At 40.4% G+C, this 23,395-nt stretch overlaps 2 protein-coding genes across 5 annotated transcripts in view; one reads left to right on the top strand and one right to left on the bottom strand.

Annotated features, from left to right (window-relative positions):
• The window catches only part of LOC139762739 (transmembrane protein 129), a 209,300-nt gene that overhangs the window by 123,079 nt on the left and 62,826 nt on the right, over nt 1–23,395 (top strand). For all 4 annotated transcript variants that reach the window (XR_011715819.1, XM_071687815.1, XM_071687814.1 and 1 more), the window contains exon 4: nt 21,488–21,698. Coding sequence is in view for 3 of the 4 variants with exons in the window: in XM_071687815.1 (XP_071543916.1) it covers nt 21,488–21,698 (211 nt within the window). In the remaining variant the exon portion in view is untranslated. The remainder of the gene's footprint in view (nt 1–21,487; nt 21,699–23,395) is intronic.
• The window catches only part of LOC139762741 (26S proteasome non-ATPase regulatory subunit 9), a 161,338-nt gene that overhangs the window by 65,370 nt on the left and 72,573 nt on the right, over nt 1–23,395 (bottom strand). The gene's annotated exons all lie outside the window — the stretch shown is intronic.

Below are 23,395 nucleotides of genomic sequence, written 5' to 3' on the forward strand. Positions count from 1 at the left end.
TCTTCCTACACGTACACATGCCTTACATCCTCGATAAAAACTTTTCACTGCTTCTACCACCTTTCCTCCCACACCATATATTCTTAATACCTTCCACAGAGCATCTCTATCAACTCTATCATATGCCTTCTCCAGATCCATAAATGCTACATACAAATCCATTTGCTTTTCTAAGTATTTCTCACATACATTCTTCAAAGCAAACACCTGATCCACACATCCTCTACCACTTCTGAAACCACACTGCTCTTCCCCAATCTGATGCTCTGTACATGCCTTCACCCTCTCAATCAATACCCTCCCATATAATTTACCAGGAATACTCAACAAACTTATACCTCTGTAATTTGAGCACTCACTCTTATCCCCTTTGCCTTTGTACAATGGCACTATGCGCGCATTCCGCCAATCCTCAGGCACCTCACCATGAGTCATACATACATAAAATAACCTTACCAACCAGTCAACAATACAGTCACCCCCTTTTTTAATAAATTCCACTGCAATACCATCCAAATCTGCTGCCTTGCCGGCTTTCATCTTCCGCAAAGCTTTTACTACCTCTTCTCTGTTTACCAAATTATATATATATTTTTTTTTTTTGCTTTGTCGCTGTCTCCCGCGTTTGCGAGGTAGCGCATGGAAACAGACGAAAGAAATGGCCCAACCCACCCCCATATACATGTATATACATACGTCCACACACGCAAATATACATACCTACACAGCTTTCCATGGTTTACCCCAGACGCTTCACATGACCCGATTCAATTCACTGACAGCCCCCACCCTATGATCCACTTCCGCTTCCATGGTTCCATCCGCTGCCAGATCCACTCCCAGATATCTAAAACACTTCACTTCCTCCAGTTTTTCTCCATTCAAACTCACCTCCCTACTACCATTCGCCATTTCCCGCGAAAGCGAGGTAGCGTTAAGAGCAGAGGACTGGGCCTTTGAGGGAATATCCTCACCTGGCCCCCTTCTCTGTTCCTTCTTTTGGAAAATTAAAAAAAAATACGAGAGGGGAGGATTTCCAGCCCCCCCCCCCCCCGCTCCCTTCCCTTTTAGTCGCCTTCTACGACACGCAGGGAATACGTGGGAAGTATTCTTTCTCCCCTATCCCCAGGGATATATATATATATATATATATATATATATATATATATATATATATATATATATATATATATATATATATATATCAGTGATTTCCGAAGCCTACTCCTCATTGTAACTCCTTGGTGTTGGGCTGTAGTGTCTTCCACTGCGAAAACACTTAATCTTGTTCTTTACCTCACAAATTTTTACATTTGGGTTACGTGTGCATGAATGTATCAACATTGTTCTGCATACATCATCTTGGCCAACATAGTATGTAATTCTTGTTCTAGAAACCAACAAAATATATACTTTATTTGGGAGGGGGGGGGAGAGGAAATTGGAAGCTGAAAAATTTAGAGGCATTTATTAGCAACGAAGAGAAGTTTATGAAAATAGAAGGAAAGGAAGAGGTGTAACATTTCCAGACTCATCGAAGTACTCTATTGGCAGTCAAGCAAATTCAATACAATTAATTTTGCAAAAGCCTTCCGTGCCGCAAGAAAGCCATTCTTACAATTGTCATTTGGTCTATATTTTTTTAAGATAAATATGCTCCACCAGATTTAAAAAAAAAATTGCACATACTACTCTTGCCTTCTTCAGTAAAATCGGATGATTTGAATGACTATCTAATATTTTATATGATTTCTTTTATCAAAGGCACTTAATTGAAATTTCTTGTAAATATTATACGTAAAAAAAAAAAAAAAAAACGAGCGCGTAACATATGTAAACAATAAGCGTGGTCCATAGAAGTATCAGAGTTAACGTCAACATTGCAGCCTAAGAAAAAGTTAGTGCTACATGTATTCTCTGATTATTTGTTATAGTTAACACGAATTACATATTTGTATTATGATTCATGAAAAACACATTACCATTTCTCAAAGACTCTGTTCTTCGGCTTATAAAACTATTGGTTTAACTTAATGGAGATTAATTTGGAAGCAGGAGTAATGGGGTCGCCCCACTTTATCCCTCCTCCCTCTTTTCTGTAGGTTTCTACCATGAGCCTGTTGTTATTCAAGTATTGATGTATGCCAATAATTTGCCATATGTATATGTTTCCAATATATGGGATAACAACGATTGCATCTGCTTCTAAGTTGGTATGACAAATGGATGATGAAATATAATTAAAATAGGTGCAAAGTAATGAGGATGGGCCAGTGATTGAAGGCCTTAATGCGATTATTTCTAATCTGGAAACTAATTACAGGAATGTGTATGAAACACATCAGAATTGTTGGTAAATTTCCAGGTTATCTTTGGTTATTTCTTACTGAAAGTTGACAAAAATGAGGCTAAACAAGTATCAGAATTCATAATTTGGAGGAGTGATGACATATATAAACTCCCTTTTTAAATATCTTTATTCTTCCAGAAAGTGGTTAGAGCTTTAAAGCAGAGAAAAAGTAGACATCTAAAATGCGTAGAATTGCAGGTGTATCTTAATCTACCTTACAGACCTAACCAAATTAAGATTTATCAGCTTTAGTGATGGAACATTAATCTAACATACCAATAAAAACTTCACCCATTTTGAAGGATTAATTTGCAGCCATTTGCTGTAATTTGTCAGTGATTGTTAGTAACTGTTCCAGTCCCTCAACTCTTATCCTTTGAGTCATCTATACCTCACATCTGAAGCTACATCTCTAGATCACAGTATTCTTTGAGACTTTAATTATATACAGTATACAAAAAAGATGCATCTGATATTATCAAGTACAACATCAACAGGAAAATAGTGAAATGATCCTTTTTGAAGAAGGATGGCTTCAGTCCACACCTCATATCTATAAAAGTGATGGTGTGCTTTTTTATTGTTTCACTTCATTTGTGTTTTCATACAATCTCATGTAATTATCAGTGTTCTTCAAGTGATTTGTAATTTTATTTACACTTCAGGCTCAGAAACCAAAGTCCTTCAGGTCTCATCATGCAGTCTTCTCCAAAACAGAATTACAAAAAAAAAATAATAATTTCCAGTCTAGTTACAAATACTGACATCAGCCACAGTGTGATTGGTGTGAAAGGATTTAATTATTTATTTATTTATATTGCTTTGTGGCTGTCTCCCACGTTGGCGAGGTAGCGCAAGGAATCAGACGAAAGAATGGCCCAGCTCACCCACATACACATGTATATACATACACGTCAACACACGCACATATACATACCTATACATCTCAACGTATACAGATATATACACACACAGACTTCCCATGCATTCCTCACGTCATAGAAGGCGACTAAAGGGGATGGGGGCGGGGGGCTAGAAAACCTTCCCTCCTTGTATTTTAACTTTCTAAAAGGGGAAACAGAAGCAGTCATGCAGGGAGTGCTCATCCTCCTCGAAGGCTCAGATTGGGGTGTCTAAATGTGTGTGGATGTAACCAGATGAGAAAAAAGGAGAGATAGGTAGTATGTTTGAGGAAAGGAACCTGGATGTTTTGGCTCTGAGTGAAGTGAAGCTCAAGGGTAAAGGGGAAGAGTGGTTTGGGAATGTCTTGGGAGTAAAGTCAGGGGTTAGTGAGAGGACAAGAGCAAGGGAAGGAGTAGCACTACTCGTGAAACAGGAGTGGTGGGGGTATGTGATAGAGTGTAAGAAAGTAAACTCTAGATTGATATGGGTAAAACTGAAAGTTGATGGAGAGAGATGGGTGATTATTGGTGCATATGCACCTGGGCATGAGAAGAAAGATCATGAAAGGCAAGTGTTTTGGGAGCAGCTGAGTGAGTGTGTTAGTAGTTTTGATGCACGAGACCGGGTTATAGTGATGGGTGATTTGAATGCAAAGGTGAGTAATGTGGCAGTTGAGGGAATAATTGGTATACATGGGGTGTTCAGTGTTGTAAATGGAAATGGTGAAGAGCTTGTAGATTTATGTGCTGAAAAAGGACTGGTGATTGGGAATACCTGGTTTAAAAAGAGAGATATACATAAATATACGTATGTAAGTAGGAGAGATGGCTAGAGAGCGTTATTGGATTACGTGTTAATTGATAGTGCGCGAAAGAGAGACTTTTGGATGTTAAAGTGCTGAGAGGTGCAACTGGAGGGATGTCTGATCATTATCTTGTGGAGGCGAAGGTGAAGATTTGTAGAGGTTTTCAGAAAAGAAGAGAGAATGTTGGGGTGAAGAGAGTGGTGAGAGTAAGTGAGCTTGGGAAGGAGACTTGTGTTAGGAAGTACCAGGAGAGACTGAGTACAGAATGGAAAAAGGTGAGAACAAAGGAAGTAAGGGGAGTGGGGGAGGAATGGGATGTATTTAGGGAAACAGTGATGGCTTGCGCAAAAGATGCTTGTGGCATGGAAAGCGTGGGAGGTGGGTTGATTAGAAAGGGTAGTGAGTGGTGGGATGAAGAAGTAAGATTATTAGTGAAAGAGAAGAGAGAGGCATTTGGATGATTTTTGTAGGGAAAAAATGCAAATGAATGGGAGATGTATAAAAGAAAGAGGCAGGAGGTCAAGAGAAAGGTGCAAGAGTTAAAAAGAGGGCAAATGAGAGTTGGGGTGAGAGAGTATCATTAAATTTTAGGGAGAATAAAAAGATGTTTTGGAAGGAGGTAAATAAAGTGCATAAGACAAGGGAGCAAATGGAAACTTCAGTGAAGGGGGCTAATGGGGAGGTGATAACAAGTAGTGGTGATGTGAGAAGGAGATGGAGTGAGTATTTTGAAGGTTTGTTGAATGTGTTTGATGATAGAGTGGCAGATATAGGATGTTTTGGTCGAGGTTGTGTGCAAAGTGAGAGGGTTAGGGAAAATGATTTGGTAAACAGAGAAGAGGTAGTAAAGCTTTGCAGAAGATGAAAGCCAGCGAGGCAGCAGGTTTGGATGGTATTGCAGTGGAATTTATTAAAAAAGAGGGTGACTGTATTGTTGACTGGTTGGTAAGGTTATTTAATGTATGTATGATTCATGGTGAGGTGCCTGAGGATTGGCAGAATGCTTGCATAGTGCCATTGTACAAAGGCAAAGGGGACAAAGGTGAGTGCTCAAATTACAGAGGTATAAGTTTATTGAGTATTCCTGGTAAATTATATGGGTGGCTATTGATTGAGAGGTTGAAGGCATGTACAGAGCATCAGATTGGGGAAGAGCAGTGTGATTTCAGAAGTGGTAGAGGATGTGTGGATCAGGTGTTTGCTTTGAAGAATGTATGTGAGAAATACTTAGAAAAGCAAATGGATTTGTATGTAGCATTCATGGATCTGGAGAAGGCATATAATAGAGTTGATAGAGATGCTCTGTGGAAGTTATTAAGAATATGTGGTGTGGGAGGCAAGTTGTTAGAAGCAGTGAAAAGTTTTTATTGAGGATGTAAGGCATGTGTACGCGTAGGAAGAGAGGAAAGTGATTGGATCTCAGTGAATGTAGGTTTGCGGCAGGGGTGTGTGATGTCTCCATGGTTGTTTAATTTGTTTATGGATGGGATTGTTAGGGAGGTGAATGCAAGAGTTTTGGGAAGAGGGGCAAGTATGCAGTCTGTTGTGGATGAGAGAGCTTGGGAAGTGAGTGAGTTGTTGTTCGCTGATGATACAGCGCTGGTGGCTGATTCATGTGAGAAACTGCAGAAGCTGGTGACTGAGCTTGGTAAAGTGTGTGAAAGAAGAAAGTTAAGAGTAAATGTGAATAAGAGCAAGGTTATTAGGTACAGTAGGGTTGGGGGTCAAGTCAATTGGGAGATAATTTGAATGGATAAAAACGAGGAAGTGAAGTGTTTTAGATATCTGGGAGTGGATTTGGCAGCGGATGGAACCATGGAAGCAGAAGTGAATCATAGGGTGGGGGAAGGGTTAAAATTCTGGGAGCGTTGAAGAATGTGTGGAAGTCGAAAGCAATATCTCGGAGAGCAAAAATGGGTACGTTTGAAGGAATAGTGGTTCCAACAATGTTATATGGTCGCGAGACATGGGCTATGGATAGAGTTGTGTGGAGGAGGGTGGATGTGTGGTAATAAAAAGGGTGTGGTTGAGAGATCAGAAGAGGGTGTTTTGAAATGGTTTGGTCACATGGAGAGAATGAGTGAGGTAAGATTGACCAAGAGGATATATGTGTCAGAGGTGGAGGGAACGAGGAGAAGTGGGAGACCAAATTGGAGGTGGAAAGATGGAGTGAAAAAGATTTTGAGTGATCGGGGCCTGAACATGCAGGAGGGGGAAAGGCGTGCAAGGAATAGAGTGAATTGGAACGATGTGGTATACCGGGGTTGACGTGCTGTCAGTGGATTGAACCAAGGCATATGAAGCGTCTGGGGTAAACCATGGAAAGTTCTGTGGGGCCTGGATATTCATACTATCTGCCTTTATTCATTCCCATCGCCACCCCGCCACACATGAAATAACAACCCCCTCCCCCTTATGTGTGCGAGGTAGTACTAGGAAAAGACAACAAAGGCCACATTCGTTGACACTTAATCTCTAGCTGTCTAGTAATAATGCACCGAAACCACAGCTCCCTTTCCACATCCAGACCCCACAGAACTTTCCATGGTGTACCCCAGACGCTTCACATGTGTAAGGAAGAACACCTAAAACATGGGGAAATAGAGTGCATGAGCACTGGAGCGAGAGAATAGGTGGAAGAATGCATGAATGGTGTATGTGAGTTTGGCATGAAAGGAGAGGGATAAGTGAAGACTCTTTTGCTGTGGCTATCCCCATGATGGGAGTTCCCAGAGGGAACAAGCATCAGAGATATAGATAAATAGTTAGCCTCACTACGCTTTATAACAAGTAATGATGGAGCCTAGAATGTATGGCATTGTTTATAAACTGGATACAAAATGAAATGAAAAGTGGGAAAGCAACAACAAAATATGTTTCAAAAAGATTTGTAAATTACTGCAGGCACTTCAAATATTGTTTTTACATATGAAAACTATATTTTCCACATGTACAGATTGTAATATGCTCTCAATATTTGTATGTTGTGGCCATAAACAGTTAGGAACTGTTTATTGTTTGCAGTAAGGAAATGCACACTCTTAACAATTAGGTGACAAAAAACACATTATATGTATTAAGTATATATTCTTACTTGTTTTACCAGATACTATGAACTCTTTTTGATTATTTTACCATTTCTTTTTCCTCTCCATTATTGGACAATATATAACCAAAAGATGTAGTACACTTATCTGCAGGGAGGTGAAGGAGCAGCGTTGCAGCTGTTCTGGTAGAGGAAAGGACAAACTATAATGGGCAGGGAGATTCAGAGGGAACAATTTCAGCAGTTGATAAACAAGCAGAGCATAAAGATTGATAGAGAGGAACAGAGACTTGGGGTCATACAAACAAGAGGTTCACAGGAAAGCTAATGAAGCTGTTGAAAAAATAATAGGCACTGTTGGTAGGAAAAGTAAGTGGAAATGCTTATTAACCCATTCACTGCAAGTTGTTGCATCACCCCATTCACTGCAAGGTATTGCAACAGCAATACCAAAAATAACATGCAAAAACATGGTGCAGCTATAGCAACACCCTGTTAGATTAGGACTTAAGATATTGGCAGGAATAAAGATGGTGACAGCATTAAGAAATGGCAGTACATAAAACTGATGACAGATAATGAGCAAATTATTTCTGAGTATGTGGGTCAGCAGCCATCAAAGTGTCAGCTCCTAAGAGAGGACAATATCCACTCACTGTCAGCCCATCAATGAAGCCTGGGGTGAAATTACATGTTCTGTAAGAATTGTCGATATCCTGGATGCAACAGACTATGATGACTTGAGTAAGCTAGAATTAGAAAAAGTAACAAAGAAAAGTGAAACAGATGACAGTGATAGCTCTGAAACACAGTCCACTTGCTGCAAATAGATGATGAAAACGAATGCAGTAAATCAGTTGACAGTGACAGTCAATGCAATATTGAAAAAAATATGTTTACAATACACATAAGTAATGAAAAAATTCTGAACTCATGCTAAACCTTTGGGAAAAGAGAACAAATAAACAAACAGCTTATCATTAACAGGTCCTTTCAGAGTTTCTAGATGGAAAAAGTATACAGTATTTATGAAATTATTATAGCTTTTTCCTTTACTTTTTCTCTTTGTGTCACTAATTCTGTATAATACAGAAATGCTAGACAGATGGCTAGAACTTAAATAAGTAAATAAAAGAAAATGTGATCTGAAAAAACTTTCTCTGAGAGATCTCTGCATTGTTAAAATACAGATCGATGGAAACACATATTGATGAAAAACAGATACTCAGACAAATTAATTTGTTAGCACAAATTAAAAACCCAAATGTATTAGTCTAGTGAAGATAAGGAAAAAAAGAATGTGAAAAGGAAAAACTGAGACACTGATGCATCTAGCAGTGCAGATGGTAACGTTCCTTCATACACAAGTAATCATTGACCTTTCCATAAGAAGATCAGGTGAGTTACTAGATTATTTTTTTCTACTTAGGGATAAGGAGTATCAAAAATCAAACTGTGAAATAATTACCCCTTTGATCAACTGAAATCCCTCCACACATGGTGGTATTGGTATCTTTATATCTACAGCAGGTTGCAGAAAATGGGTTAAAATATTACTGGAGGCTAAGGAACTGCCAGATGCAGTTTTGGTTATATTTAAATGAAGAATTGGTTGTTATAATCACAAAGGATAAGGATGACCAGTAATGGTTCCTTTTAACTAGGAGTTATCTAGTAGGAGGTATGTGGGTGAGCTTAGAAATTTATAGGTAAGGCAAAATTCAATGGAATATTAATCAGATGTGATAAATCAAGGAAAGAGAGGGAGAAAAGCAGAGAATACAGTCAGAAGACAAAAAAACAAATGAGTCAAGAGGATGTAGCAGCCCCGCCAGCACTTTGTATGAGTGTATGAGTTTAGGAGTCGGTAACATCAGACTAAAGGTAATGAATCCAAATGTTGACAGATTACTAGTTAATGGTAAAGGGCTGGAACTCAAGGATGGTATAAGGGAAAGTGCACCTGATAATGTTGGAGTCATGGAAACAAAAAGAAATAAAGAGATAAGATCTCACCTGTTCTGCCCAGAGAGCATAGGAAAGAGAAGGCTGAGGAGGGAGAGGATTGTATGAAAGATATCCCAAAATTTCAAGTAATATTGGAGGATGGCCCATTCAGACAATACATAATGAGATTAGTACAGAAGTGCAAAGTGGGGGGGGCTAATATTATGTAATCCTCAAAAAAAAAATTGCAACAGTCCTGAATAAATATACAATGATGACAATGAGGGAACACTCAAGATAGTAAATGAAGCAGTAAAATATTCACTTCTAAGGGATGGTAAAGTACTGATAATGTGGAATAGGGAGTTATGATGACAAGTTTTTGGAGTGTTTACTGGAAAATTTTCTCTATCAGCATGCCAATGAGCACACTAGGATGAGAGGAATTGATATGATAAACCATCACTGCTAAATCTTATCTTCACACATATTAGCATGGCTATTGAGAATATTATATATGATACACAAATTGGAAGACATGGCAATGTAATGCTCAAGTTTGACTTTATGCCAAAAGAAGATATTTAAAAAGCAAAGTTGAGACAAGATATAAGAGGAGATCTAATTATGGAAACTACACAAACTTCATCTGTTTCTATGGCAACATAGACTGGGAAATGGAGTTCAGTAGCCAGGGAACAGGCTTTGTGGTGAGAGGCACGTGAAATTAACAATGAAGTAGGAAGATGGGTACTTCAAGCCTCAGATTCAGAGGTGAGTTTATATGGAGAAAAGTTAGAAAAACAAGTATTTTAGATACCTAAGAGTGGATATGGCAGTTAATGAAAACAAGAGAGCCATATATTGAGTGAGGGGGCAAAGGCCCTGCAAGCATTGAGAAAAGTGTGGAAAGAGGTCTTTATCTGTGAGGGTAAAAATAGGTATGTTTGAAGGTACAGTAGTCCTAACAATGATATATGGATGCAAGTCATGGGCTATAGATGTCAATGTGTGGAGGAGGGTGGATGTACTGGAAATGGAATGTTTGAGGACAATATGTGGTGTGAGGTGGTTTGATCAAGTAAGTAATAAAGGGTAAGAGAGAGGTGTGGTAATAAGAAGAGTGTGGTTGAGAGAGCTAAAGGGAGTGTGATGAAATAGTTTGGACATATGGAAAGAATGAGTGAAGGGAAGTTGACAAAGAGTATACATGTGTGAGAAGTAGAGGGGACAAGGTATAGGGGAAGATCAAATTGGAGATAGGATGGAGACAAAAGATTTTGAAAAATCAAGGAATGAACATAAAGAAAGGTGAAAGACATGCATAAGATATAGTGAACTGAAAAGATGTTGTACACAATAGGCAACATGCTGTCAATTGACTGAACCCAGGCATGTTAAGTGGCTGTTGGAGGTCATGGAAAGGTATGTGGTGCCTGTTTGTGGACAGGGGGCTGTAGTTTTGGTTCAATGCACATGACAGCTAGAGAACAGAAGTGAGGAAGTGCTGCCTTTCCTTGTTTGTTTCTGGTGCTACCTTGCTAATGCGGGAAATGGCGAACAAGAGGCTGTGTGGATCAGGTGTTTCCTGTGAAGAATATGTGCGAGAAATCCTTAGAAAAACAGATGGATTTGTATGTAGCATTTATGGATCTGGAGAAGGCATATGATAGGGTTGATAAAGATGCTTTATGGAAGGTCTTAAGGGTATATGGTGTGGGAGGTAAGCTGCTAGGAGCAGTGAAAAGTTTTTACCATGGATGTAAGGCATGTGTGCTAGTGGGAAGAGAGGAGAGTGATTGGTTCCCAGTGAAAGTTATGTTAGGTTAGGTGGAAGGGTTGTTGTTTAATTTGTTTATGGATGGGGTAGTTAGGGAGGTAAATTCAAGAGTTTTGGAGCGAGGGGCGAGTATACAGTCTGTTGGAGATGAAAGGGCCTGGGAAGTAAGTCAATTGTTGTTCACCGATGATACAGCTCTGCTGGCTAATTCGAGTGAGAAACTGCAGAAGTTGGTGACTGAGTTTGGAAAAGTGTGTGAAAGGAGAAAGTTGAGAGTAAATGTGAATAACAGCAAGGATATTAGGTTCAGTTGGGATGAGGAACAAGTTAATTGGGATGTAAGTTTGACTGGAGAAAAAGTGTTTTAGGTATCTGGGAGTAGATTTAGCAGTGAATGGACCCATGGAAGCAGAAGTGAGTCATAGGGTGGGGGAGGGGGCGAAGGTTTTGGGAATGATGAAAAATATGTGGAAGGAGAGAACATTATTGTGGAGAGCAAAAATGGGTATGTTTGAAGGAATAGTATTTCCAACAATGTTATATGGTTATGAGGCATGGCCTACAGTTAGGGTTGTGCAAAGCATGCAGACTAATCGTGTAGTAATGTATAAATATTGATTTTTTTTTAATGTCTGAGGCTCCAGTCACTAAGAAAAATCCACATTAGTTAGGTTTTATGTAATATGAAAATGGTTAAAGAGAGGAAGAATACGAAATAAGAGGAAAATCTTTTTAAGAGGAAAATATTTTGTGTTTCAGAAGAACTGAAAAATCTACATTTTAAAAGGGGAAGTGATAGTTGGTTGGAAAGATATGAGGGGGTAAAGAGTTTAAAAGTTTTACAGATTATGAAAGAATCATATCACAGCTGCCTACCCTTGAGTTGCCAGTTACAATTATCATGAGATGGTGTAGCTTATCAGACATTACATGGTTTAATTGATGGTAGTCAGCCCTCTGGAGCAGAAACCAAAGAAATATCTAATGGAAGAGGGAAAGTGAACCAACACTGTGATTTTCGGTAAAGTGGGTCAAGTTCTGTGGTCAGACTGGGAGAGATGATAAGTCAGTTTGCTTTGGACTGGACCCTTTCTGCTAAATAAATAGAACCAGAACATCCCTGGATGTGACAGTATTACTCAATAGAAGAATGGTTCAGACGTTTGTATAACTGGATTCAGTATTCAGGAGAAAAGAATTTACAGGATATAAACAACGCTGTCAGTCACATAATGGTAGATGAAACTATTTGTGTAATGTGGGATTTCCAAGATGGTTTAAACGTTACAGTGATATTAACTAAGTTTGTTTACTCTGTTGAATGGTAATATTACAGATACCTCATAAGTGATTGGGAAGGTTGTGAGAAATTTTAGGATGAGAGGTAAGCAGAAATGGGGTTTTGAAAGCAGTGAAGTTATGTAAACATACAGAATTGGGAAATAAAACACTTAGAGGTAATTATAAGTTACTCAGGGTGGTATCAAGTTCTCTGGACACTGATAGTACTCAAAGCTGGCAAGATCTATAATTTGGCAATTACTTGACCCAAGGCTTGCCCCAGATTTGAGATATTTAAGAGTATGTTCAATGAGAAAAATCTTGTTAGACTTAGAATCTGATTTTGATGGATGAGGTTTTCAATTTTTATCTCATTTAGTTATTGGCAAAAGCACTGACATATTTGGCATCAGCTCATTTTGTTCATTGCAACTGTCACTATTTAGCCTCTTGGTATGTGGTGACTGGCAATATATCGATTTATTAAAAAATCGATATATTGAAAAATGAAAAAATACTTCCCATGCATTTCTCACGTGTTGTAGAAGGTGACTAAAGGGGACGGGAGCGGAGGGCTGGAAACCCTCCCCTCCTTGTATTTTAACTTTCTAAAAGGGGAAACAGAAGAAGGAGTCACGTGGGGGAGTGCTCATCCTCCTCGAAGGCTCAGATTGGGGTGTCTAAATGTGTGTGGATGTAACCAAGATGAGAAAAAAGGAGAGATAGGTAGTATGTTTGAGGAAAGGAACCTGGATGTTTTGGCTTTGAGTGAAACGAAGCTCAAGGGTAAAGGGGAAGAGTGGTTTGGGAATGTCTTGGGAGTAAAGTCAAGGGTTAGTGAGAGGACAAGAGCAAGGGAAGGAGTAGCACTACTCGTGAAACAGGAATGGTGGGAGTATGTGATAGAGTGTAAGAAAGTAAACTCTAGATTGATATGGGTAAAACTGAAAGTGGATGGAGAGAGGTGGGTGATTATTGGTGCATATGCACCTGGGCATGAGAAGAAAGATCATGAGAGGCAAGTGTTTTGGGAGCAGCTGAGTGAGTGTGTTAGTAGTTTTGATGCACGAGACCGGGTTATAGTGATGGATGATTTGAATGCAAAGGAGAGTAATGTGGCAGTTGAGGGAATAATTGGTGTACATGTGGTGTTCAGTGTTGTAAATAAAAATGGTGAAGAGCTTGTAGATTTATGTGCTGAAAAAGGACTGGTGATTAGGAATACCTGGTTTAAAAAGAGAGATATACATAAGAATACATAAGTAGGAGAGATGGCCGGAGAGTGTTATTGGATTACGTGTTAATTGATAGGCGCGCGAAAGAGAGACTTTTGGATGCTAATGTGCTGAGAGGTGCAACTGGAGGGATGCCTGATCATTACCTTGTGGAGGCAAAGATGAAGATTTGTAGAGGTTTTCAGAAGAGGAGAGAGAATGTTGGGGCGAAAAGAGTGGTGAGAGTAAGTGAGCTTGGGAAGGAGACTTGTGTGAGGAGTACCAGGAGTGACTGAGTACAGAATGGAAAAAGGTGAGAACAAAGGATGTAAGGGGAGTGGGGGAGGAATGGGATGTATTTAGGGAAGTAGTGATGGCTTGCGCAAAAGAAGCTTGTGGCATGAGAAGCGTGGGAGGTGGGCAGATTAGAAAGGGTAGTGAGTGGTGGGATGAAGAAGTAAGATAATTAGTGAAAGAGAAGACAGGGGCATTTGCAGGGAAATAGTGCAAATGACTGGGAGATGTATAAAAGAAAGAGGCAGGAGGTCAAGAGAAAGGTGCAAGAGGTGAAAAAGAGGGCAAATGAGAGTTGGGGTGAGAGAGTATCATTAAATTTTAGGGAGAATAAAAAGATGTTTTGGAAGGAGGTAAATAAAGTGCGTAAGACAAGGGAACAAATGGGAACTTCAGTGAAGGGGGCTAATGGGGAGGTGATAACAAGTATTGGTGATGTGAGAAGGAGATGGAGTGAGTATTTTGAAGGTTTGTTGAATGTTTTTGATGATAGAGTGGCAGATAAAGGATGTTTTGGTCAAGGTTGTGTGCAAAGTGAGAGGGTTAGGGAAAATGATTTGGTAAACAGAGAAGAGGTAGTAAAAGCTTTGCGGAAGATGAAAGCCGGCAAGGCAGCGGGTTTGGATGGTATTGCAGTGGAATTTATTATAAAAGGGGGTGACTGTATTGTTGACTGGCTGGTAAGGTTATTCAATGTATGTATGACTCATGGTGAGGTGCCTGAGGATTGGCGGAATGCTTGCATAGTGCCATTGTACAAAGGCAAAGGGGATAAAAGTGAGTGCTCAAATTACAGAGGTATAAGTTTGTTGAGTATTCCTGGGAAATTATATAGGAGGGTATTGATTGAGAGGATGAAGGCATGTACAGAGCATCAGATTGGAGAAGAGCAATATGGTTTCAGAAGTGGCAGAGGATGTGTGGATCAGGTGTTTGCTTTGAAGAATGTGAGAAATACTTAGAAAAGCAAATGCATTTGTGTGTAGCATCTATAGATCTGGAGAAGGCATATGATAGAGTTGATAGAGATGCTCTATGGAAGATATTAAGAATATATGGTGTGGGAGGCAAGTTGTTAGAAGCAGTGGAAAGTTTATATCGAGGATGTAAGGCATGTGTATGTGTAGGAAGAGAGGAAAGTGATAGGTTCTCAGTGAATGTAGGTTTGTGGCAGGGGTGTGTGATGTCTCCATGGTTGTTTAATTTGTTTATGGATGGGGTTTGGGAGGTGAATGCAAGAGTTTTGGAAAGAGGGGCAAGTATGAAGTCTGTTGGGGATGAGAGAGCTTGGGAAGTGAGTGAGTTGTTGTTCGCCGATGATACAGCGCTGGTGGCTGATTCATGTGAGAAACTGCAGAAGCTGGTGACTGAGCTTGGTAAAGTGTGTGAAAGAAGAAAGCTGAGAGTAAATGTGAATAAGAGCAAGGTTATTAGGTACAGTAGGGTTGAGGGACAAGTCAGTTGGGAGGTAAGTTTGAATGGAGAAAAACTGGAGGAAGTGAAGTGTTTTAGATATCTGGGAGTGGCTTTGGCAGCAGATGGAACCATGGAAGCGGAAGTGAGTCATAGGGTTGGGGAGGGGGCAAAAGTTCTGGGAGCATTGAAGAATGTGTGGAAGTCGAGAACATTATCTAGGAAAACAAAAATGGGTATGTTTGAAGGAATAGTGGTTCCAACAATGTTGTATGGTTGCGAGGCGTGGGCTATGGATAGAGTTGTGCGCAGGAGGGTGGATGTGCTGGAAATGAGATGTTTGAAGACAATATGTGGTGTGAGGTGGTTTGATCGAGTAAGTAATGTAAGGGTAAGAGAGATGTGAGGTAATAAAAAGAGTGTGGTTGAGAGAGCAGAAGAGGGTGTTTTGAAATGGTTTGGTCCCATGGAGAGAGTGAGTGAGGAAAGATTGACCAAGAGGATATATGTGTCAGAGGTGGAGGGAAAGAGGAGAAGTGGGAGACCAAATTGGAGGTGGAAAGATGGAGTGAAAAAGATTTTGAGTGATTGGGTCCTGAACATGCAGGAAGGTGAAAGGCGTGCAAGGAATAGAGTGAATTGGAACGATGTGGTATATCAGGGTCAACGTGCTGTCAATGGATTGAATCAGGGCATGTGAAGTGTCTGGGGTAAACCATGGAAAGTTCTGTGGGGCCTTGATGTGGAAAGGGAGCTGTGATTTCGGTGCATTATTACATGAGAGCTAGAGACTGAGTGTGAATGAATGTGGCCTTTGTTTTCTTTTCCTAGCGCTACCTCGCGCACATGAGGGGGAAGGGGGTTGTTATTTCATGTGTGGCAGGGTGGCGATGAGAATGAATAAAGGCAGACAGTATGAATTATGTACATGTGTATATATGTATATATCTGTTTGTGTATTTATATATGTATACGTTGAGATGTATAGGTATGCATATTTGTGTGTGTGGACGTGTATGTATATACATGTGTATGTTGGTGGGTTGGGCCATTCTTTCGTCTGTTTCCTTGCACTACCTTGCTAACGCGGGAGACAGCGACAAAGCAAAATAAATAAGTAGATGATAAATGAATGAATAAAAATTTCACAATCACTGAAGGTTTTCCCTAACCCAACCTGTGGATTTTTCTGAGTTAGGCTAAGTTAGATTATGTTTGTCCCTAGCCAGGCCTGGGATGGCCCAGCCTTGGAAAACAAGGGGAGGGCTGGGATCTTTAGGTAATCCAAATTTCATTACTCAGGTATGTGCTGGCTGATCAATTCCTTGTTTTATTTACTATTAGCCATTAGAATTAAAAAAAAATCAACTTGTGGACTACAACTCATTCATTACCAAATTTAAAGTTATTTTATTTATTTTACTTTGTCGCTGTCTCCCGCGTTTGCGAGGTAGCGCAAGGAAACAGATGAAAGAAATGGCCCAACCCACCCCCATACACATGTATATACACACACGTCCACACACGCAAATATACATACCTATACATCTCAATGTACACATATATATACACACACAGACACATACATATATACCCATGCACACAATTCACACTGTCTGCCTTTATTCATTCCCATCGCCACCTCGCCACACATGGAATACCATCCCCCTCCCCCCTCATGTGTGCAGGGTAGTGCTAGGAAAAGACAACAAAGGCCTCATTCGTTCACACTCAGTCTCTAGCTGTCATGCAATAATGCCCGAAACCACAGCTCCCTTTCCACATCCAGGCCCCACACAGCTTTCCATGGTTTACTCCAGATGCTTCACATGCCCTGATTCAATCCACTGACAGCGCGTCAACCCCGGTATACCACATCGATCCAATTCACTCTATTCCTTGCCCGCCTTTCACTCTCCTGCATGTTCAGGCCCCGATCACTCAAAATCTTTTTCACTCCATCTTTCTACCTCCAATTTGGTCTCCCACTTCTCCTCTTTCCCTCCATCTCCGACGCCTATATTCTCTTGGTCAATCTTTCCTCACTCATTCTCTCCATGTGCCCAAACCATTTCAAAACACCCTCTTCTGCTCTCTCAACCACGCTCTTTTTATTTCCACACATCTCTCTTACCCTTACATTACTTACTCGATCAAACCACCTCACACCACACATTGTCCTCAAACATCTCATTTCCAGCACATCCACCCTCCTGTGCACAACTCTATCCATAGCCCACGCCTCGCAACCATACAACATTGTTGGAACAACTATTCCTTCAAACATACCCATTTTTGCTTTCCGAGATAATGTTCTCGACTTCCACACATTCTTCAAGGCTCCCAGGATTTTCGCCCCCTCCCCCACCCTATGATTCACTCCCGCTTCCATGGTTCCATCCGCTGCCAGATCCACTCCAGATATCTAAAACACTTTACTTCCTCCAGTTTTTCTCCATTCAAACTTACCTCCCAATTGACTTGACCCTCAACCCTACTGTACCTAATAACCTTGCTCTGATTCACATTTACTCTTAACTTTTGGTCTGTCAAGGCTTTATTATGGCGGATGACCAACTACCTACCCTCATGTATCCAAGATGTGGTTGTACTTTGTGTAATGAAGACAATTGAGAAACATCATAAGCCAATATTCCAGTTTCATGATAAGAGAAGTGGTCCAGGTAGTATGATACAGTGGTTAAATTGATGAAAACTACTATTGACGTTTGTGTAAATAAATTATACATTTCCCTTTTCCATAGCTAGAGGTTGAACCATTATGTGACATTCATTTTTTTAATTTCATTTCAAGATAGAAGTTTCAGTTTTCTAAATTATTTCTTACATTTTTCATAAAGTATAAAAAAAAAAAAAAAAAAAAAAAATATTTTTCATATATATATATATATATATATATATATATATATATATATATATATATATATATATTTTTTTTTTTTTTTTTTTTATACTTTGTCGCTCTCTCGCGTTTGCGAGGTAGCGCAAGGAAACAGACGAAAGAAATGGCCCAACCTCCCCCATACACATGTACATACACACGTCCACACACGCAATATACATACCTACACAGCTTTCCATGGTTTACCCCGGACGCTTCACATGCCTTGATTCAATCCACTGACAGCACGTCAACCCCTGTATACCACATCGCTCCAATTCACTCTATTCCTTGCCCTCCTTTCACCCTCCTGCATGTTCAGGCCCCGATCACACAAAATCCTTTTCACTCCATCTTTCCACCTCCAATTTGGTCTCCCTCTTCTCCTCGTTCCCTCCACCTCCGACACATATATCCTCTTGGTCAATCTTTCCTCACTCATTCTCTCCATGTGCCCAAACCATTTCAAAACACCCTCTTCTGCTCTCTCAACCACGCTCTTTTTATTTCCACACATCTCTCTTACCCTTACGTTACTTACTCGATCAAACCACCTCACACCACACATTGTCCTCAAACATCTCATTTCCAGCACATCCATCCTCCTCCGCACAACTCTATCCATATCCCACGCCTCGCAACCATACAACATTGTTGGAACTACTATTCCTTCAAACATACCCATTTTTGCTTTCCGGGATAATGTTCTCGACTTCCACACATTTTTCAAGGCTCCCAAAATTTTCGCCCCCTCCCCCACCCTATGATCCACTTCCGCTTCCATGGTTCCATCCGCTGACAGATCCACTCCCAGATATCTAAAACACTTCACTTCCTCCAGTTTTTCTCCATTCAAACTCACCTCCCAATTGACTTGACCCTCAACCCTACTGTACCTAATAACCTTGCTCTTATTCACATTTACTCTTAACTTTCTTCTTCCACACACTTTACCAAACTCCGTCACCAGCTTCTGCAGTTTCTCACATGAATATATATATATATATATATATATATATATGTGTGTGTGTGTATATGTGTGTATGTGTGTATATATGTGTATATGTGTGTGTATCACCTTAGCCTCCACAAGATAATGATCAGACATCCCTCCAGTTGCACCTCTCAGCACATTAACATCCAAAAGTCTCTCTTTCGCGCGCCTGTCAATTAACACGTAATCCAATAACGCTCTCTGGCCATCTCTCCTACTTACATACATATACTTATGTATATCTCGCTTTTTAAACCAGGTATTCCCAATCACCAGTCCTTTTTCAGCACAAGCTCTTCACCATTTCTATTTACAACATTGAACACCCCATGTATACCAATTATTCCCTCAACTGCCACATTACTCACCTTTGCATTCAAATCACCCATCACTATAACCCGGTCTCATGCATCAAAACCACTAACACTCATTCAGCTGCTCCCAAAACACTTGTCTCTCGTGATCTTTCTTCTCATGCCCAGGTGCATATGCACCAATAATCACCCATCTCTCTCCATCAACTTTCAGTTTTACCCATATTAATGTGATGTCTCCATGGTTGTTTAATTTGTTTATGGATGGGGTTGTTAGGGAGGTGAATGCAAGAGTTTTGGAAAGAGGGGCAAGTATGAAGTCTGTTGTGGATGAGAGAGCTTGGGAAGTGAGTCAGTTGTTGTTCGCTGATGATACAGCGCTGGTGGCTGATTCATGTGAGAAACTGCAGAAGCTGGTGACTGAGTTTGGTAAAGTGTGTGAAAGAAGAGAGTTAAGAGTAAATGTGAATAAGAGCAAGGTTATTAGGTACAGTAAGGTTGAGAGTCAAGTCAATTGGGAGGTAAGTTTGAATGGAGAAAAACTGGAGGAAGTAAAGTGTTTTAGATATCTGGGAGTGGATCTGGCAGCGGATGGAACCATGGAAGCGTAAGTGAATCATAGGGTGGGGGAGGGGGCGAAAATCCTGGGAGCCTTGAAGAATGTGTGGAAGTCGAGAACATTATCTCGGAAAGCAAAAATGGGTATGTTTGAAGGAATAGTGGTTCCAACAATGTTGTATGGTTGCGAGGCATGGGCTATGGATAGAGTTGTGCGCAGGAGGGTGGATGTGCTGGAAATGAGATGGTTGAGGACAATGTGTGGTGTGAGGTGGTTTGATCGAGTAAGTAATGTAAGGGTAAGAGAGATGTGTGGAAATAAAAAGAGCGTGGTTGAGAGAGCAGAAGAGGGTGTTTTGAAATGGTTTGGGCACATGGAGAGAATGAGTGAGGAAAGATTGACCAAGAGGATATATGTGTCGGAGGTGGAGGGAATGAGGAGAAGTGGGAGACCAAATTGGAGGTGGAAAGATGGGTGAAAAAGATTTTGAGTGATCGGGGCCTGAACATGCAGGAGGGTGAAAGGAGGGCAAGGAATAGAGTGAATTGGATCGATGTGGTATACCGGGGTTGACGTGCTGTCAGTGGATTGAATCAGGGCATGTGAAGCGTCTGGGGTAAACCATGGAAAGTTGTGTGGGGCCTGGATGTGGAAAGGGAGCTGTGGTTTCGGGTATTATTGCATGACAGCTAGAGACTGAGTGTGAACGAATGGGGCCTTTGTTGTCTTTTCCTAGTGCTACCTCGCACACATGAGGGGTGAGGGGGATGGTATTCCATGTGTGACGAGGTGGCGATGGGAATGAATAAAGGCAGACAGTGTGAATTGTGTGCATGGGTATATATGTATGTGTCTGTGTGTGTATATATATGTGTACATTGAGATGTATAGGTATGTATATTTGCGTGTGTGGATGTGTATGTATATACATTGTGTATGGGGGTGGGTTGGGCCATTTCTTTCATCTGTTTCCTTGCGCTACCTCGCAAACGCGGGAGACAGCGACAAAGCAAAATAAATAAATAAATAAATAAATAAATGTGTGTGTGTATATATATATATATATATATATATATATATATATATATATATATATATATATATATATATATATATTATCCCTGGGGATAGGGGTGAAAGAATACTTCCCACGCATTCCTCACGTGAAATTTAAAGTTAGGATGGATTAAATTAGAACATAAGAATATAAAGGCTTGCATCTTTTTCTAAAGTTTTAAAGATACATATAATAGAATATAAAGGCTTGCATCTTTTTCTAAAGTTTTAAAGATACATATAATCTTATGGGAGCCACAATCAAGATTCCTAGACTTTGAGATCGTCACTCTGCCTCTGGACTAATGCACTTAATCGATGGATAATTCCCAGCCAATAATGTGAATGAAACGAAATAGAAGAGGAATAAAAAAGAAATCCATTACAGCCAGTTGCTTATACATTTCAGTCCCCTTTTGTAACTAAAAAACAATTATTTACAGTTGGAGAACAAAAAAGTAACTATTCATGATATAACATGTTTTTCTTACTGCAGTAGACAACCTGAGTTGTCTTATCCAATTAATCACCTATGTTTTGCCTTTCTATGACAGATGGCAAAATGAGATCCATTGTTGATAAGACAAAGGAAAGGAGCAGTCATTATTGAAATATTTATTATTTTTCAGGTAGTAATGGTTGTTGAGGCATCTTTTTACTCCCTGCTGTACTGGCTGTTTGCACTTGTGATGCTGTTTCCACCCGATGAAATGGTTGCAGCAGGCCTGACCATTGAGTCTTTGCTTGGATCATGGCTTGGTAGTCAAATGACACATTTCATCCAGTATCATGTGAGAAGAACTGCTCTGACTTTCATGGTGCACACATTGCTCTTACCTGGTAAGAAAGTATTTTCACATATATATTTATATATGTATAGGTATGTATATTTGCGTGTGTGTACTTGTATGTATATATATGTGTATGTGGGTGGGTTGGGCCATTCTTTCGTCTGTTTCCTTGCACTACCTCGCTAACGCGGGAGACAGCAACAAAGCAAAATAAATGAATATTTATTTATGTATACATTTATTTTACTTTGTCGCTATCTCCCGCGTTAGCGAGGTAGCGCAAGGAAATAGATGAAAGAATGGCCCAACCCACCCACATACACATGTATATACATACACGTCCACACACGCAAATATACATACCTATACATCTTAACATATACATATATATATACACACACAGACATATACATATATACACATGTACATAATTCATACTGTCAGCCTTTATTCATTCCCATCGCCACCCCACCACACATGAAATAACAACCCCCTCCCCCCGCATGTGCGTGAGGTAGCACTAGGAAAAGACAACAAAGGCCACATTCACTCACACTCAGTCTCTAGCTGTCATGTATAATGCACTGAAACCATAGCTCCCTTCCCACATCCATGCCCCACAGACCATTCCATGGTTTACCCCAGACACTTCGCATGCCTTGGTTCAATCCATTGACAGCATGTCGACCCCAGTATGCCACATCGTTTCAGTTCACTCTTTTCCTTGCATGCCTTTCACCCTCCTGCATATTCAGGCCCCGATTGCTCAAAATCTTTTTCACTCCATCCTTCCACCTCCAATTTGGTCTCCCACTTCTCCCCGTTCCCTCCACTTCTGACACTTATATCCTCTTAATCAATCTTTCCTCACTCATTCTCTCCATGTGACCAAACCATTTCAACACACCCTCTTCTGCTCTTTCAACCACACTCTTTTTATTACCACATGTCTCCCTTACCCTTTCATTACTTACTCGATCAAACCACCTCACACCACATGTTGTCCTCAAACATCTCATTTCCAACACATCCACCATCCTCCGAACAACCTTATCTATAGCCCACGCCTTGCAACCATATAACATTATTGGAACCACTATTCCTTCAAACATACCCATTTTTGCTGTCCGAGATAATGTTCTCGCCTTCCATACATCTTCAACGCTCCCAGTACCTTCGCCTCCTACCCCATCCTGTGACTCACTTCCACTTCCATAGTTCCATCGCTGTTAAATCCACTCCCAGATATCTAAAAGACTTCACTTCAGTTTTTCTCCATTCAAACTTACCTCACGATTAACTTGTCCTCACCCCTACTGAACCAAATAACTTTGCTCTTATTCTCATTTACTCTCAGCTTTCGTCGTTCACACACTTTACCAAACTCAGTCACCAGCTTCTGCAGTTTCTCACCCAAATCAGCTACCAGCACTGTATCATCAGCGAACAACAAATGACTCACTTCCCAAGACCCCTCATCCACAACAGACTGCATACTTGCCCCTCTCTCAAAAACTCTTGCATTCACCTCCCTAACAACCCCATCCATAAACAAATTAAACAACCATGGAGACATCACGCACCCCTGCCGCAAACCAACATTCACTGGAAACCAATCACTTTCCTCTCTTCCTACTCGCACACACGCCGTACATCTTCAATAAAAACTTTTCACTGCTTCTAGCAACTTGCCTCCCACACCATACTTTCTTGATACTTATACTTAACCGCCTATACAAACACACA

The sequence above is a fragment of the Panulirus ornatus genome, chromosome 44, assembly GCF_036320965.1.
Source record: "Panulirus ornatus isolate Po-2019 chromosome 44, ASM3632096v1, whole genome shotgun sequence".
Taxonomy (NCBI): Eukaryota; Metazoa; Arthropoda; class Malacostraca; order Decapoda; family Palinuridae; genus Panulirus; species Panulirus ornatus.